The 18,422-nt window shown below is 55.4% G+C and overlaps 1 protein-coding gene across 1 annotated transcript; it reads right to left on the bottom strand.

Moving 5' to 3' along the window:
• Positions 1–1,688: 1,688 nt before the first annotated feature.
• On the bottom strand, positions 1,689–17,870 carry PLIN1 (perilipin 1). Its single transcript, XM_074966461.1, has 9 exons — positions 17,731–17,870; positions 16,584–16,642; positions 14,740–14,938; positions 13,187–13,269; positions 12,330–12,582; positions 10,998–11,179; positions 8,728–8,883; positions 7,164–7,409; positions 1,689–3,687 (listed from the first exon to the last, which is right to left on the bottom strand). The coding sequence occupies exons 2-9, from the start codon at positions 16,629–16,631 to the stop codon at positions 3,283–3,285; spliced, it is 1,572 nt and encodes a 523-aa protein (XP_074822562.1). The 5' UTR covers positions 16,632–16,642; positions 17,731–17,870; the 3' UTR covers positions 1,689–3,282.
• Between the last annotated feature and the right edge of the window lie 552 nt (positions 17,871–18,422).

The raw sequence follows: 18,422 nt of genomic DNA, 5'->3' as shown, positions 1-18,422 counted from the left end.
CTTTTTATAGGAAGCTCCTGGCTCATCACAGCTGTGGTTTTTGTGCAGGGGAAGGGGGAACTCGCCTATGGAGGAGGTGGGTGAGGATAACTGCCTTTTGGCCTAACCTGCCCTAGAGTGTGACAGACCAAGGGCAGAAATCTGGGCACCTGCTGCAATTTGGCTAAATCTTCCTCTTGCTGTAGTCCCAGGCCCTTCACTATTAATCCAGGACAAGTCAGCTCAACCTGTCCGGGTGAACTTGTGCCTTTTGCTGGCAGCCCAGCTAATCCAGCCAGTTTGATAGCTGTGAGTAGCTGGACAAACTATTCTTTTCTCCCTTGGCTTCTGTACACGGCCCCTGGTTTGGATAAGAGTGCTATGGAGCAGCGTGTATACGATGAGCTGCGTGTGGTTATTGTTGGACTGGCATTGCAACGTGAGGGGCTCAGCCCCTTAGGACCAGGCCCCCCAACCTTGTGCTGCTGCGTGGCACTAACTTGTCAGATTTTAAATAGTTTTGGGTTTCAGATCAAACCTGTGAGAGTGCTGACGGAAGGCAGAGCCTGGCTCAGACTGGTCCTTGCAGCACTGGAGAATGAGTTGGACTGTCCCTGTGTCCACACTTACAGGGCCCATTGCCTGGATTTGCAGAATCCCCAAATGTCTTGGCCTGTTAGCCCTCTGGGGCCTGGCACTGCCTGGAGCACCTGGGAGCCAGGGCTCTGGAAAGCCAAGCTGTAGGAGCAGGTGCTGCCTGAGCCTTTCTCCATACAGCGTAAAGAAAAAACACTACAGCAGCTGTGCTGTGTGACTGTGGAGGGCAGGCAAGGGCAGGCAAGGCAGGAATCTCCTGTCCCTGCTGTACAGCAGCTCAGCAGAGAGAGCTACGGTGGGTGCATGTTTCCCTGCCTATGGCTGGAAGGCGGCCTTAGCAGCTCCCAGCAGCGAGTATGGGACAGGACAGCTCCGTCTGGCACTGCCCTCTTGTTCCAGGTCTGAGTAGGTTAGTCACATCCATCAGGGCAGCCCCAGCCCTCCTGAAAATAGTCACCCCTCCGTAAAGACAGAGAGCTGGAGGGGAGGAGCATCTCCAGCTTGGCCTGTTCCCTCCCATCACCTAGTGCGTGGGGTGGGGAGACGGTTGAGGTGTGGGCGAGGGCCATCCCGTCTGATAAATGAAAGGGCCCAGGCTCCAGGCCACTGGAGGTTCAGACCCTCCTCTCCCCTCACTGCTACCCTGGCACAAACTCCCCTTTGCCTAAGGCCAGGAAGTATAGGGCACTAGTCAGCCTGACACAAGGCACTGCCAGGTTGGGGGGAGCTGGCGCCGAGTCAAGAGGAGGAGCTGGCATGGACTAGTCACAATATTGCACAACACGCAGCCCTTCCCCAGCCGCTGGAGGGAGCGGCTGGCCCCAAAGGCCCAGATGCTGCCTCCTCTGCCAGGACCATACACAGCACCACCCAGCCCTGTTTATAGGCTCGTGGAGAAGCTCTGCCCCAGCTTATGTCATGCTCTTTGGGCTGCAGCCACCCCCGGCCCCTGTCTGTGGCTGTGCCTTTGGGATCAGGTCTTTGGACCTGTGCCACCCAGGGATGCAGGGACCAAGACAGCTGCAGTTTGATCCAGTTCAGTGGGGACGGCCCCAGTGGTACAATCTCACTCACCCAGAGGAAACAAGCATACCAGGCACTAGACAAGTGGGGAATGTTTATTATTGCAGTAAATAGAAGAGCTGGTTGCCCTGAGTGGGGGATAGGGAAAACACACAGCTGGCAGGGGGATGCAGCTCACTGTCCTGCAGGGAACCTACCTGGATACTGAGCTGCTCCTACAGGATAGGAAGAAAGGGGCTCCAAGAGCTCCCCCATGCCATAGACTGCATAACACATGCCTTGTTACTGACTCCACAAAGCCCTAACACCACATGGAGGGCCAAGGAGATGGCCTGGCTTCTGGGGAGCTCCCACCCATGGATCCTGCCGTCCAGCAGGGACTTCTTCCCTTGGGCCTCAAGTGACTTCTGCAGAGGAAGACTAGGCCAGAGGCAGGGTTGGCCTGCGTGGGGTGAGGGTGGAAAGGAACGAGGATGGGAAGCCACGTTCCCCCCTCAGGCATTTATAAAGCTGCTGTCTGATGGGAGGGGCTGGTCTGCAGCAGAACCCGGCTCCCCCAGCCTACAGTGCAAAGACAAGCCTCCGCCTCAGCTGCTGCCCACACAGGGTACATGCAAGATAAGCACTACTGAGCAAGGCCCAGCCCTAGGCAACATGGCCTCCCAGCTCCTGCCCTTTCCTGCACTCCTTCCCCTCTCCTCTGCTCCCTCTTCCCCCTCCTTCCCCTCTCCTCTGCTCCCCCACGGTAGAGCTGCTTCTTCCTTCATTTTCCTGCTTCCAATCCTCACCTTCCCACTCAGGAAACTGCCTCTTACTGTGTCACTGCCATTCAACCCATCACAGGCAAGAGGGGGCCAGAAATTGCCGCCCCCCCCCACACACACTACAGCCTGCTTATTGCATCTACCTCACAAGGCAGTTTGGGGGAATAAAAGCAACCCAGAATGACACACATGGCAAGCCATGTAACTACAAGGACCAGTGAACCTGGTGGAGAAAGGCCATCTTTGCTAAGGATTCAGCACTTTGTCCCTTCAACTGAGGGCTGAGAAGACTCCCAGGATAATGCAAAAGCCCCAGTGGCTCCACTGGTAAAACCAGCACAGACCAGCCCTGACATTCCTGACACAGCACCTGCTGTAAAATGCCAGCAGCATTTGGGATTGAGGACCCTCTGACCTCTCTTCAGAAAGAAGCCAACAGGGCACAACCCCATTTCTTTCTCTGTGGGGTCACCTTGGAGGGATGGGCAGTGACACAAAACTGCAACCCTGCCCTCATTTTCCCTCCATGGCCATTGTGATACTGCACAGCAGGCCTCTGCCCTAAGCAGGGCCTCAAGTCAGTCTCAGTCTCCATGCCAGCTCCCTTCCGGGCAGACACACAGAAACAGGCCTGAACGCACCCGGCCTGCTGGGAAAGGGAATGAGCTGGGACTGTCAAACTCATTTCACTCCTGGCCTCAAGCTGCACGTGACCCTGGTGCCAGAGGTGAAGGTAAGTCCCCGTCCCTGTCCCCTTGTCTGTGCTGGGGCTGTACAGAGGGAACACTGCTTTGAGATTAACTCCTGAGGGTCTAATACTGAAACCAACAGCATGATGCTCGATAAGGCACTAAGCGCAGCAGGTGCAGGCTGGCATGTGTGAAGCAGGTAGTGAACGAGCTCCGGCCCCCGCCCCCGTTCAGTCCTTCTTGAAGGCCATGGTGTAGAGGTTGCTATAGTTAGCCCTGGTGTACACAGGCTCTGGGCTGTAGCGGAATGAATTTTTGCTCACCCTCCTGGTGCTGAGCCCCTCCCTATAGGGGGAGAAGGCAGATTTGCGGGTCATGGGGTGGTCGGGCTCAAAGGTTGGGCTCCGCTGTGGAGCCTGGCGCTGGAAGGAGCTTGGCTGCAGGAAGAAGGGATCCTCCAGCCCCAGGAAGGAGAGGGGATGGTGAGCTCGGTTGGCTCGCCAGTTTCCTCGCAGCTGGGATTTCTCCGGGGACGGGGAAGCCACAGGCCTGGAGCCCTCCTGACTTCGGTGTTGCTCAGGAGTGGGATCACTCTCATGCGCCGTGTCCTCTTTCTTTGCCAGCAGCCTGGGGAGCTGAACAGCAAGAGAACACGTGTTAACACCCCGCCTGCTTATGTATGGCCTGAAGCACTGCCCTGCCCCTTGGCCAATGGCTGCCAGAGGGACATCCGAGTACGGAGGAAACTGCACTTAGCTCCTGTCTGCTCTGCACCATAACTAAAGGGGTCCCGACACTTACCAAAAGAGTTGTGGTTTGCCCCCGAGTCTGGCCAGAAACCACTGCCGCACTGTCCCCACCCCAGAGGTGGCTGCATTTCAATGGCTCGGCATGTGCAGGAAGGTGCTATGGAAATAACCAGAGGAAGGGCATGTCTGGCCCTCCATCCTCTGCCCTAGGTCCCCATTGGCATTTGGCTGAACCCCCCTGTTCATTCCCAGAGAGGGGGAGGAAACCCACCCTGCTCCAGACCTGCCCTGTGAGGTCCAGCCTCCCCATGCCCTCGGTGGGTGCAGAGTGTGAGGGGGCTGCATGAGCCTCAGCCCAAAGAGGCCTCCATCTGGACCATTCTGCTCAGAGGGAATTAATCCCTTTAGCTAAATCCCCACGCGCTGGGCAGGGATGAGCAGGCTTCACTGCAGCTCTTACACACCGAGTTCAACCAAACCTGGCAGGAATAAAAGGGCTAGGAGGGGGCTGGGGAGCTGGCGCAGTGGCCTCGGGGGGTAAGGAATGCCAAGACTGCAAAGCATGGCCCCCGCAGATGCCCTCCCTGGCCTTCAGCATCCTCCCCGCTTCCTCTGCAGGAGAAGGGGCAGCAGGACCAGCCGCACCAAACTCATTCTCTGCTCAGTGGGGGGACCCTGTGGGGTTAGCTCCCCTCCCCCCCCATCCCACACATTCCTGCTTCAGACTGGAGCCAAGAAGCCTCCCTGCCCCCTCCCCACAAGTGACTGCTCCCAGCCTAGGAGGTCACGCTGTTCATCCTGGGACAGCATACCAAAGGGAGAGTGGCGCACTGGCCAAAGGACCCAGGCTGGCCCTCAGGACCAACTCAGGTCTGGAGATACTGCAGCGCTGGTAGGCCCAGACCTGCTGTCAGGCTCCAAGGGACCTTCAGCTGATGCACCCCTCCCCCTCAGGCTCCAGGGGACTCTTCCCTCCTCGGGCCGGAGGCTCCAGAGGACCAGACCTACTCCCCTCCAGCCCTGCTCAGTCACCAGGGGACAGGCTGCTACAGAGGCTGGGAAATGCAGTGATCAGCTAGAGGAGCAGAGCTAGGTTCTCTAAACAGTTTATTCTGACTTGTCTCTCCAGCCATGTGGGCGCTGGACCCCGGGTTAGGGTCCCTTAGCTCGGGTTGTCTCTCACTGTCCAGATGAAGGATGTATTAGGTCAGGTTGTTCTGGTCTCGGCTGCTTCTGGGATTTTCACTGCAAGGCTTTTCCAAAGGCCTGCTGGCCTCAGGGGGCAGACCCCAGGGGGCTGAGGGTTCCCCACCTAGCTTGTGTGCTCAAAGACAGAGGGCCAGCGCTGCCTGGGGATGGGGAGGTGCACAAGTAAAGCCTCCCAAAGACAGGACCAGGTTGGCCCCTAGACCTAGCCCTACTCCATCCCCAGTCAGGATCTGCCCTGCATGTAACGTGCAAGGAGGGTGGCTGCTGCCTGGACTCCCAAGTGGAGTCTGGCCCAGGCACCAGACTGAGCCTCAGACACAGCAGGGTGATTGGTTCAATGCTGGGGCTGGTCCCCTTCGCCATCTTGGCTTCTTTGCTCCAAGCCAGGCTGCCGAGCTGCCCAGAAGGTGACCAGTCCCAGGACAGCGAGTGCTGCAGCCGTGGGAGCAGGGACCCAGAGCCAGGTGCCTCAGTGTGACAGGAAGAGTCAGGGTCAGATGCCCTGGGGAGCAGTGCTCGGGGGGGTGACATCAAGGCACTGAGGCTTTTCCTGACTACTGAGCCAGCCCAAGGGGTCTGTCGACAGGGAGGCAGTTCTGGCTGGATTCCTAGGAGCTACTGGGACCGACGTAAGGAGGTGCCAGTGCTTTTGCTGGGCTGGTGTTTGAAAGAACCCACCTCCCCACCCCACCACTCTGCAAAGATGGCCCCTCCCTGCCAGGCACCTGCTCCCTTCACTCTGCAGGAAGAGCGCTAGGAGGAGACTGGAGAGCGTCCCCTGCCACCAGGCAAGGGCCTCTCCCCAATCCTCATCCCTCCCACCCTTTGAGGCAGTGGCATTTTGTGTCATAAGTATAGTGCACACTGGAGAATGATGGGACCCCAGGCCCACACTGGAATGCAACCCATTCCAGGGGACCCCTGCATGCAGGTGACTGCCTTGTCCATGGACTATTACTGACACAGTCACAAACACTGACCAGTTAAGTAGGTGCCAGACACCAGCCCTCCCAGTGGGGCTCTGCACTAGGAGCGGCTCGGGGGACCTTGGGTCTTTATTCACCAACACACTGATCTGACAATACTGCCTGCTCCTCAATGGGCCCCTCTCCCTGCCCCTCCCAATCTCTATCTTCTATCCCTCACAAAGCCCTGTATCCTCGAGGCTACTCAGACCTTACACCCACCACGGAGCTGGGGCTCCTGGCCATTCCTGCCACACAAAGCGGAAAAGCCTGCAGCTGAAGCCAGCAGCTGAGAATTCAGCTCCAGACAGATCCCCAGGGGTTGGGCAGTGGAGCCCAGTGGGCAGTCTGCATCTCCATGGACACATGATTAATGGGCTGAGAGCCCTGGCTCAGGCAGGGGGAGGGAGGGAGGAATCAGCTGGAGGGGAGGTGGGTCACTCCCTGAACTTTCACCTTGCCAGGAATTTCTGGTCACAGACCCAGACTCTCTCAGCTGGGATTTCCTAGGACAGTCCACGTGAGCAGCGCTCCAGGGGCCTGGCTGCATCAGTCTGGTGAATGGAAGGACAGACCCCACATGCAGTATGGGACTTTTGGGCCAGCCAATCTGAGAGGCCACGTAAGCTAAAGGGTGTGACTGAGCACTTGGCTGTGCATCTCACAGCTGACTGGCAGTAGCCCCTGCTTTGAGGCTCCAGACAACGGTCTCCAGGGACCCTCAATCATGACTTTGGCTTCACAGGAGGCAGGGGGCAAAGGACTGGACTGGCAGGGCGGCTGCAGGTCAGGACTGAAGGGCACTGGCACAGCTGGGTGTGAGGCGGCCAAGACTGGGGTGCATCAACAGGGCACCCCTCTGCACCATGGCCCGTGTAAGCAAAGCCAAGAGTCCATAGCTTCCCCAAGCCCAGGGAGTACCCCTTACCCCCTTCCCCCAGACTGCCCCATTCTGAGCTGAAGGAGGCATCTCTAACATGGCCCAAAGGAACCCCAGACTGGCAGTGAGTCTGGTGCTGTAGGAGCCCTTGATAGGATTCCCAGCAGGGAGGGGCTACAGCCAGAGGTGGGGGAAGATACAGGCCCCAGGAAGATACAGGTACCAGAAGAGGCTGATCCTGGCCAAGCGTGTCTTGCCTTCACACTGCAGCGCAGGAAGGGAGCTCTCAGAGAAAGGGATAAACTCACCTGCACGTAGTGGGACAGGGTCTCCACCATGCTCCCGGTAACAGTGTGTAAGGCATCCCCCAGAGCGCCCACCTTCTCTCTGGCTATGGAAGCTGCCTTGCGAGGGGTGAGTTGGAGCAGCTCCCCAGCTGTCCCCCAGGCAGCAGAGGGGACCCTCTTCACGTTGGAGATGGTGGAGAGATAGGCAGTTTGTAGGTTCTGGGCCATGCTGCCCAGGAGGCTTGGAGTCTTGGCAACCTCAGCCATCTGCAAAGAGAAATATGCCCAGCCCTTCTGGTAAGTGCCAGGCATGGCCCATGCTGGGGGGCAGCAGGCCCCATCTCTGTCCTGCAGCCCTGTCCTTCCCTTTGAGTGCCCCAGCTCCCAGACACCCAAAGACTGAACAGATGATTCAGAGCCAGAGCCATTGGCCTTGGGCTGAGCAGCTTGCACTGGGGCTTTATCCTGTCCTCCCTCGCCCAACCCCCCAGGCCTCCAGAAACAAGACAAGCCTGCGCCCCCCAGCTATTTGGTTCAAGGCTGTATTTCCGGCGGAAGTTTGTCCAACTCCCCTAGTTGTACTGAGAGTGGGGAGGGCAAAGGTGAAGGGCCCTCACTTCCCTTCTTCCTTGTCCCAGCAGACCTCCTACTAGGGGAAAGTTTCCACTCAGCCATTTCCAGCGCTTGATCTCTGGGCCAGGTTCTCGGTCCTGGTCCGGCAGCACAAAGCAGCTGTGAAGCCAGTGGATCTAGCCTCCCAAGGATTCCCCTGCAGAGTGACCTCATCCCTAGGTGTCAGAGCTTCACTAGTAGTGGCTCTATGCCACCCTCTGTGCCCAGTGCAAGGCCCTGGGCCCCCTTGGGCAAAGAGCGGCACAGCAGGGCATCCCTACTCCCCAGCTAGCCCTGGCTGCCTGAACTGCCCCTTAGGGCTGTGGGCTGAAAACTGGAAGTTTGAGCAGCTTCCCCTGCTCCCCACCCCTCACTGCAACAAACACAGCACAGCCAGGCCACAGACTCCAGGCCTCTGCATCTGACAGGCCTGGAGGCTGCCAACTCCCTTTTCAAGGGTAGTGGCCCCTCCAGAGTCTCCACCAAGTGAAGGAGGCTAAAGACTGTCACTTCCTGCCCCTCCGCCAGGGCTTCCAAACCCTCACCTTGCAACAGCCATCTCCACACCTCCACCTGGGAGGGCACAAGCAGAGGAGACCCTCGAGAGCTGCCCAAGGTCACCAAGCCTGTTTCTTGGGAATAAAGACCAAGTGGCTGAGAGGCACAGGGAGCATAGCCCATTGGATCAGTGGCTTCTAAACAGAACTGTTTCCCTTCATGTGGCAGTGTTGTCTAGCAGTTATTGCAGGGGCCTGGAAACCAGGACTCTGAGCTCTGCTACTGATTCCCTCTACAGCCTTGGGAGAATCACGCCCTTCCCTCCCTCACCTCCTCCTCTGTACCTGATCCCTGATCATAGTAAGGGCCACAACTGCTGCCTTGGCCACTGGACAGGACCTGCAGGGAGCTTTGTAAAGGTTCCCTCGCTGACCCATCAGAGCAGGTGTGCTCACTGCTCTGCCCCTCTCTGTACCTCACTTGCTTTGGTTTCTTCTTTCTCCAGCTCTTTCTTCTCTTGCTCCTGTTCTGGCTCCTTACTTTTCTCCTTGCTCAGCCAACCAGCTGCTGCATTCTGCACATCACACAGGACCTGCTGGGCCTTGGCCGTGCTCTGCCTGGCCACGGCACCCTGCAGTGAGAGAGAGCAGAGAGCCCCTGCTCACAGGTGGGACCTCACCAGGACCACCATGGAGCAGGGTGGCTGCTGCATTGTGGCTGCTGCATTGTGGCTGCACTCGGGATTTCTTGACTGCATCCCTTGTGCTTGTCACTGGCTCCTGAATCCAGGTATTTCTGCAGCCCACCATGGCAATGCATGATGGCCAGCACTAGGCTGATAAGGCAGAGTTCACTGCCCCTTGCCAGGGCTTCAGATTCCCACAGCAAAGCTGAGTGTCCATGGGGAGCCTGCGGGCCAGCATCAAGGGAGGGGGAGCTGCACTAACACACAGCACAACACAGGACCTTTCCATGCGAGGGCCTTCATGCTGGGCAAGCCAGCCCCGATCCACATCTGTTCCAACCTGCGCATGGGGGACAGTGCTGCTGACCCAGCGAGGCTAGGCCCGTTGATGCTTTGCAGGCTCAGGTACTACAGTGAGGAGATGAACGCTAAGGGGAAAGCCAAGCAATAAATCTGTTAAAATGCCAACATTTCCCCTGTCAGCCTCCTGTCCCCGCCCTGCGATAGAGCTGAGAGACACACAGGGAACCCTCACCCACCACTGACATGCTGCCTCATCTAGATGCAAAGCAGCAGCTGTTTAACTGATCCATAACAAAGGTGCACACCAGTTTAGGACAGAAAGTAAAGAGAATTCCAGAGCCATTGAAAACCACAGGGGGGATTTGGCGAGCAGAGATGCAATTACCCTGGGTAGAATTTGGCCAGAACATAGGGGTCAAAACCCTAACTCTTTCCAAAAGTGACTTTAGATCTTTAATCACCACAAGTGGCCCAGACCTTGGAGTTAGGTACCCTCTGATTCTCTCCCCTCACACCACTCTGCGCAGCACAGCACCCCTCGTGTCACACTGGGGCACTGTGGTTAAGAGTCCTCTAACAAGTCACTCACACCCCATCCCTTGCAGCAGCTCCATGGTCCTTGGTGGTCTCCCAGCCAACCCAGGCCAACTCTGTTTAGCTTGTGAGCTCTAATCGGAATGAGTGGTTCGCAGGATCCATTCTGCGTCAGTGCTGTAATTGTAATGGGATGTCCAAGGGTCAGAGGACAGAGACACACATGGGAAGAAATCCCAAAGGCAGCAGGGGGCTGTGGGTTCTGGCAGGGCTGGGGGTGGTTTCCAACCCCAGGGGAGCAGAATGGCGAGACGGTGGGTTGGAGACGGGCTTTTTACTCCTGATTTTATCTGTGCTTCCACTGGGGCCTTTTGCTTTGGGAAGGATGTTATGTCAAGACCATTAATTAACCATCTAAATTTAGAGCCAGTTAAAATAATCCAGCCTGCTAGCTTGGTGGGGGCCTTGTGTGCGCTGATGCCACAGAGATTATAAGAGGCCAGGACCCTGCCTGCCTTGGAGGGAGAGTGAGCAGCTAGCAACAAAGCATGAGCCAAAGAGCCACTTGGTTCTTCCCATGGAGCAAGTGAAGAGAAATATATTCACAACAGCAATACCCAGTGTCCTGCTCTCCACCAAGCATGAGGCCCTGAAATGTACTGGCTTAGCTCCTAGACGGGGCAATGGTGGATGGGCCTAAACAGTTAGAATAGGACGCTGGGTGGTAGGACGCCTGGGTTCTGTTCCTGACATGAACTTGCTGTGACCTTGGTGACTTGGGCAACTGTGTCTCAGTTTCTCCTCAGTGAAATGAGGATAAAACCCCGTTCTACCCTGCTGAGAGGCTTAACTGAATAGGGTGTGTAAACCACTCAGAGAGCTTGAGAGACAGAAATAGACAGATGCAAAGATGAGAAGAGCACAGGATAATTTAGTATTACTACTCATGTTTACTTCCCTGTCTCTGTGCTAGCATCCTTCAGCACGGTTCAGGAGATGGGGATTGTGCAGTAACTGCTGCTACACCAGCAGGGGGCCCCAAAGCACCGATTCTGTCTAGGTCCTCCATTAAACATTGGCTGTCGTTCGTGTGGCTTGGGATCCAGACTTTCATAGGTCCAAGGGGCTATCAGCCCACGTTTTATGGCAGATCAGTCCCGGCACTAAGCTGCTGCCAGGGTCCCCAGGAGTTCCCCTTAGCTGTGCTGTGCAGGGGCACTCACCAAGCCTGGAATCCATGTGGTCAGCTCCTGCCCTCCGGCTTTAGTGCGCTGGATGGTTCTGGCTGTCTGCTGGTAGGCGCGGTGGGAGATGGTGCTGGCCAAAGCACCGATCCTGGTGAAGATGCCAGGCTGTGGCTGGGAGGGCGTCACTTCAGATCCATGCACCCTTGTGGGCTCATGAGCTACAGGCAAAGAGGTAGAGCCAACTGGGAACGGGCATGAAACTAGTATGGGGAGAGGTGGGAACAGCACACGTGGCCTGGGATTCACCTGACTAGCTCTGCACCCTCTTTCCATGGGAGACTTGGCATGGAACTGCTCTCCTGGGATCTCTGGGGGTGGAATTCTACTGGTGCACAGAAGCAGGTCTCTGCATTGGGACTGCCCCGCTACCCAGCTGTACAGCAAAGCCCCATACAGCCCTGTACAGCACCTGGCACCCTAGGGCTTTCATTTCAGAAGCCTCTTTTTCAGCCCTCCATGCCTCCCCCTCAGCTCCAACCACCCAGCCAAGTGATGCACCTTGCTGAAGAATAATCAGCCCCCTTCTCTCTTCTTTCAGGCTCCATCTGCAGTAGGCATCTGACCAGGGTGACAGCGCCACCTTGTGGAAAGCTCAGCAGCTGGCTCCCTGAGAACTGGTTGGTTGCAGGAGGCAGATCATACCTGTGTTTAAAGGGCCCATCATGTGGGGCCCCTCGCATAGGCAGAATTGCTGGGCCATTTACTGTGTCCGAGGACATAACAAGGAAGAAGGAACAATAACCTGAGAAGAAGGGTATTCACAGGGCCACCCCACCCTCCCTATTGCTACTCAGTACACGGCCAAGGGATCTCCCGAGCAGGCTAGGTGAGAGAGAGGAGGCTCTACCCAACCCCAGTGCACATAAATCCTCACACGTTCCCATGGAGGCATTTGCCAGGCGTGCGGGGAAGACAGTACAAAAGGGACATTCTCCCTTGGTCCTGGCCAGAACCAGCCACAGTGCAGACAGAGGCTGGAAATGTTGCCAGTGCACCTCAGTCCTGAATGGCAGCAAACTCTGCTAATCTGGTGCTGGAGCCCTCACACTGACCTGCCCAAGCTCCGGACCTCAAACTCCCACCCCTCCCGCACTACCCCAGTCCTGCGCGTCTGAGCAGAGGTCTGACAAACTCACTGAACTGGGCAATCTTCACTGTGCTGTGTCCCAGACAAAGGCCACCAGAGCCATTTTCGTGTGAATCAGATTTAAGACCAGGTCTCCCCAAAGGAAAGGCTTCTGGATTAGCACCAAGTGCCCCCCTCCCACTCGCGACGCCATCCATTGATGATTGAGGAGGCAGGATTACCTGGCTCATGCTCCTCTTCTGGCAGGAGAAACTCCACCAGCTTCTCTAGCTGTCCCAGGGCTCCGTCTACCCCGGCAGCTGCCATCTGGCTAACCCGGCTGCTCCAGGTATATTCTGCTGCGCTCTTGGTCAGCTCATAACCCTCAGCAGTCAGCCCCAAGACCCTGTCCAAGGTGCCAGCTATGGAGTTGCCAATGGTGCTCCTGGCAGTTTGAATGGGGGTGGAGATGGAGTCCTTCAGTTCAGATGCAATCTGCAGGAGAACAGATGGAGAAGAGACATGCAACATGATTCAGCCATCCAGGTCTCACTGCGTGAAGATACAGTGACCAATGGAACCCAAAGCATGGCTGTGTGTGGAGATGGCTCAGAGGCAGCCCCACAGGAGAGGAGCATCAGCACCTAGATGGTCTCACTCTGGGTTGAAGGATGCTGAAGGGGATGGAGCACAGGGAGCAGCATGAGCAGGTGTGACATAACCTCACTGGTCTGCATGTCTTTAGGAATGACCCTTGGGGGCCCCCCCCAAACCCTCACCCCTAACTGTGGATGACTCTCTGGGGGCCCAGGGGAGACCAGTGGCTCCTAGCATGTTACCCTATTAGCCTCAGAAGAGCCCATCACCACCAGTTATCACCCACATGGAATCTGGGAATGAAGCCAATGCCCCCACTGTCCCATGAAAACAGAGCTCTCCCCCGGGAGATTCATGGGGTGGGCAACATCTAGGAATGGATGGGTCCCATGGGGGGGGGCGAAGGGCAGGAATGGATGTGTCCCACATGGGTGTGGGTGGTGCCCAGGAATAGATGGGTCCCATAGGCTGATGGGGGAGGGGGGTTGGGTCCATTACTTACTTTCTCCACTGGGTACTGGAGGGCAGGGATCTTCTCCTCCAGGTGATCCAAGCCCCTACAGGCCAGGATGTTGGCAGCTGTGACTGAACCAGACAAAGCCTGGATATTAGCATGGTGGTAGGGGGCTCTGTGCTGCATGGAGTGGGGGGTGTGGATGACGCAGTAGGGGCTTCCCTCTTCTTTGTCAGTGCAGATCCTGATACCCCACCACAAAGCTAGCAGGCACTGTGCTGCAGGGAGGGATGTAGGTGGCACCGTAGAGGGCACCTTTGCTCTCTGAGTCAGTACTAAACGCAACGCCCTAGAGCAGTGCTGAGCCTGGGGGGTGGGAAGGGGGAGGTGCAACGCTTCAGAAGACGACTTAAGTGCAATGCCCTGGATCCCTCGTCCCTGACACAGGCTGAATGAGTTCGTACTGTTTGTACAGCACTTGAAGGTGCTTGGATGGCGCAGGCAAGCAATATAGTAGAGCTAGTACTGATGGATTCTACACTTCCTCTGCCACTTCCCCTGGCGGCTGCATTAGCACCCTCCTGCTCCGCGCCTAACCTGATGTGTCCTGGTGAAGTGCAGGAAACACATGGGTCAGAGGGGACAATCAAAGGGGTGCGGCCAGGTCCCCAACAGACAGACTACAGCTCCTGCCGGCCTGTGTCATGTTCCCTGCTTAGCGCCGCGAGGGCGGGCATTGGGAAAGGTGCCTGGCTGAGTAGCTGAGCTCTGGCTGGAGATTGGATGCATCCAGGGATTTGCTGCACACTGGCCCCGGCTTGGGCAGTTAGCATTGGGAAAGAGCTGGGAAGGAGCCAGCTGGATGGAGTGCTCGGGCCTCGTGCTGAGCTGCTGACTTTGCACTTTCTTTTCCTCCCCTCCCCCGCAAGACTCTCCCCCTCCCCACCGTGGGATGGAATCATGGTGATCTGGGAACTGCAGACAGACCTGGGCTTGACCCTTCACTGATTTTCCCACAATTCCTTTCTGGAGATGCTGCAGGGGCTTTTTCTTTGGGGGAGGGAGGCTGGGCTAGAGGGGTGGGCAGGCCCTACTAGCAGGTCTGCCAGGGGGAATCCACAGCTGCCAGGCCCAGACACACTGCTCTGAGGGCCAGGGTGGGTCCTGATGTTCCAGCTGTGTCCTAGAGAGAGGAGGGACTGACTCTGTTGCTGTGTTATAGACACAGGTCTCCAACAGCTTAAACCAGCCCAGGCAAAGCTTGAAGCCCAACCACCTACCTAAGTCTACGTGGGAAATGTTTAGCACATGTACGGGCACTGTTCTTCCTTCATTAACCCAGCACAGGGAGGGCTGACAGAGTCACAAGTGCAAACTGAGGCAGGGTAGTTACGAAACTTGCCCCAGGCCATGGAGTGAGTTGGTGGCAGGGCCAGGCGTAGAACAAGGTGTTCTCAACTCCCAGGCCTGTGCTTTGGCTGCTAGTCAGAATCTCTCCACTGCAGCCTTCTTTTCTGGCCGCTCCCATGTGCTGACAGTCCCTGGTTCCCACATTCTCCCCGTGCCCCACTCCCCCGCAGCTGGGAAGAATCCAGACTCACACTGAGGCTCCAGTCTGCGCACCACAGGCTCCATGCTCCACACAGCCAACGAGCTGGCCCCCTTGACTCCTCTCTCATAGGCCTCACACACCGATGCCACGAGTGGATGTACCTCTTTGGTGCTGGTGTACGTCCTCTGAAGGCTTTCGCAGGTTGCGTTCACCACCGGCAGCTGCAAGACCCTCTGCAGCACATTCTCCTGTGCTCAGCAAGAAGGGGACAAATTGGGGGACTGTGTACAAGAGAGAGCCCTGTAGGAAACACTTGCTAATACAGGAGCAGGAATCTCAGTGACACCATTTACGTAACAACGGCCACACAGGTCTCCCCCGTCAACTACAACAGTCAGTGTCTCAGCTCCTGCTGCAGCTGTAAGAGGGGACCCGGGGGCTCGTCTTTTGTTTCTTTGCAGCAATCAGGGTTTGGGGGAGGGGGGTGGGGAGGAAGATAGGAGAGACGTGTTTATTTAACCTTCCTCTCCTTGCACCCACTGACACTTAACCTTGGGCTCTAGCACATCCTGTCACCATAGTGGTGGGTGAGGTATAAGACCCCGAATAGAACAGAATGGAGGTGAGTGGGACAATCTGTAAAGACACAGTACAGCCCCCTTTAAGGGGCAGCGCTCTCTGCAGAAGAGCCCTTCCACATGCAGCTCACGGGCAGCATTTTGGAAGGCTGGGCACTGCATGCCTCTGTCCATGACCTTGTTTGCACGGGCTCTGCAGTGTGGGGGGTAATAATGCTAATTCCCAGACAAGAGTCAGTAAGACATTACAGCTGGACAGAGCACTCTGAACTGAAAGCACTGTTAGAACATTGTGCTTATACAAAGCAAGCACTAAAAATCAAGACCTTCCTAGCTAAGTGAAAACACCTTGGCTCTGCCCCTTTATCCCTGGCCCCCATCACCCAGTGCAGTACATGAGTCTGATCAGGACATTAAGAAGTGGAGAGGTTCTCCAATACGACCTCAGCGTGGGAGGAGGAATGGGGTAGATTGGGCTAATCAAGGCTTGGCGAATGGTGGCTATGAGGCAAGTGCTGCTTCTGGAATGCATGTTGCAGAGTAAGAGGAGATGTTGGAGTTTCCAGTGATCTCCAGGTGGGTGTGGGGGAGGCGAGGAGAGTTTCTGTATTTGGATTGGTGCCCACATATGTCCTGAGCTGACTATAGGTCTGTTCATACAAGAAATATGGTAGTTGATGGCATTTCCAGGGCTAGCAATCACATAACTCCTACACTAAGGCCATCTGAATGGCTCTGGTTCTTTACATTTGTACTGTATTCTCAGCATGGTAGCAGGTTTGTGGTCCATACTGCAAAAGTGGGTAAGGTCAGTCACTGTGCAGAGATTACTGATATATAGGCAGTTAAAGGGTCAAAGTTAAGGTTGCTTCTGGACTCTGAACTACTGAGTTTCTAGACTTTAATTTTTTGGGCTTCTTTGGTTTTTGAGGGGGGGGGAGGGATGAGGAAGCTGGGGTTTTTAATAACTACAATTTTCTAACCATGTTTAATTTAACTGATATTTACAATATTGCTTGAATCAAAGATTTTGTCTGAGAATTTCTTAGATTTTTTTTTTTTTTTAAGAGAAAGCATTTAAAAAACACAGATCTTGCTAAAGATTATCATTGTTTTCTTCCAGCAGACACGGTATATTGCTCTAGTTACAGATCTGTTGCACAGACAATGCGGCCTTGCTCAACGGAACACAATACAGCATAATATTTGAATTAAATACTCCACTGGCAGCATTAGCAACCCCCTACTCCTCAAGGGAGTCTGATGTTGCTCATACACAGCGGTCTTTGCCTCTCCACCTCTTGCCCACACTCACCTTTCTGCTTCCATTCTGCATTTTCTGGCTCCTGTTTGCTGCCATCATGATACATCAGTCTGCAAAGCAAAGTTCAGAGCCTAGTCAAGGAGCTCCCTGGGAAAACAATGCTGGAAATGGTCTCAGCACTGGTCTGTAGTCAACCCAGTGGCTCTGATGGAGTCTCAAGCTATATGGTACATTATGACCTTTTGCATCCTAGACTGGCAAGGGCAGAGAGCTATGCTGAGGCAGCAAGTGCCTTGGGTGGGCGAGACCTGGTACTGCTTAACAGCAAGCCATCTATCCAATTAAGCAGCAGAATTGGGGATTCCAAGAAGAGTCCCAAATGACCTTCCTCAGCTAAAGAAAGCATCTGCAACACAGGGACTCAAAGATGAGGTTGAGACGCATCAGCAAAGCTGCGGAGTCCAAAATTGCAGTAACGGTCCTGTGAGCCAGGGCTCGTGCATTGAAGAGCTTGGGGTGGGGGGGGACGACTCAGGATATGAATAGCGGGGGTGCTGAGTCATGATTGAGGTGCAGCAGTACAGCTGTGCAGGGTCGAGGTAGAGGACTGGGGTGGGGACTGCAGCAGCATTAGCAGAACTGCGCAAAGAGCCCAGGATAAGAGTAGCAAGAGGTGCAGCAGGTCAGGATTGAGGCACACTGGCAAAGCTGAGGATAATGGTCAGGGCTAGATTAGATGGTGCCATGGTGGGTCAGGATGAAGGAGCATTGGCAGAGCTCAAGAATGAAGGAGCACAATCCACTCACGCTGTGCCAGCTCTGGAGAACACAGAAAGCAGACACACTCCACCTACTCAGGAGCACAGCCCAGTGCTAGTTCAGATACAGATTCCAAGACACCTCAATGCCACGTCCAATGCATTGCAACAGCACAATGCATGCTCCACCCACTGTGGCCAATGCATCCCAAAGCCATCTCAGGAAGGAGCCTATTTCAATCTCCAAAACCCTAATGCCACCTCAGGGGCATCCCTTTGGACACCCCCTATTGCCACTTCCAGCACAGATTCCTTCTTTCCCAGCCCGATTAAATGCAGAACCATTAAGCAGAACTGCTTCGCTAGCTGTCCCCTGCCCCTTCCCTCCCCAGCATTAGAGAGACTGTACACTAGGCATATGCCTGCTGTTGGGTACTCACGGAGCAGCAGTCAGACGCTGTCCTCAGCAGGGTGCCAGGAGCTGAGAGCGTCTGGTCGTGCTGTCCCCAGAGCAGATCCTCTGACTAAGATGCGGCTTACCCCAGACAGTACCACCTCAAAGCCCCACCTCCTAGCCGCACAGGCCAAGGAGTCTGCAAGTTGCTGTGGTAACATAACAAATGGCTCCCTCGGCCATACCAAATTCAAAACAGATGATTGCATGACCAGTCTGGAAAACGCCCCTGCCCAGTCTCATTGCAGATCCTAGGAACTGAGACACAGGACCTGTATCTAACCCGACTCTATCAAAATAATGTAACAAACGGGGAGAGAAAAATCCCTTGACATTAACACTCAAATGGAACCATGAGCAATAGGCAGCCTTGGGGCAGTCAGGAAGAATAAGTCTTGTTTGCCAGCTCAGGTGGCTCTCGCTGGCAGAGTGACAATGTTGGTGGATGGATGGAGTGCAATAGGGCTCGCATATTTAGGACTGAGACTGTAGCTCACAAAAATCTTACTTGAAAACTTAGTTCATTGGACAAAGACACTGTTGTGTGGACTGAAAACAGGCTGTAAAGGAGAAAGGTAAAAGGGATGTATTAAGTTGGGAGAGGGGTTTAGTGGGGAGTACAGAGATTGCAGTTATGATTGGATTTATTTAACTTCAGTTGGAAGTGTCACATCAGCA

Source organism: Natator depressus, chromosome 10 (genome assembly GCF_965152275.1).
Source record: "Natator depressus isolate rNatDep1 chromosome 10, rNatDep2.hap1, whole genome shotgun sequence".
In the NCBI taxonomy this organism is placed as follows: Eukaryota; Metazoa; Chordata; order Testudines; family Cheloniidae; genus Natator; species Natator depressus.
The sequence above is the reverse complement of the archived record's forward strand: the minus strand, read 5'-3'. Positions and strand labels throughout refer to the sequence as shown.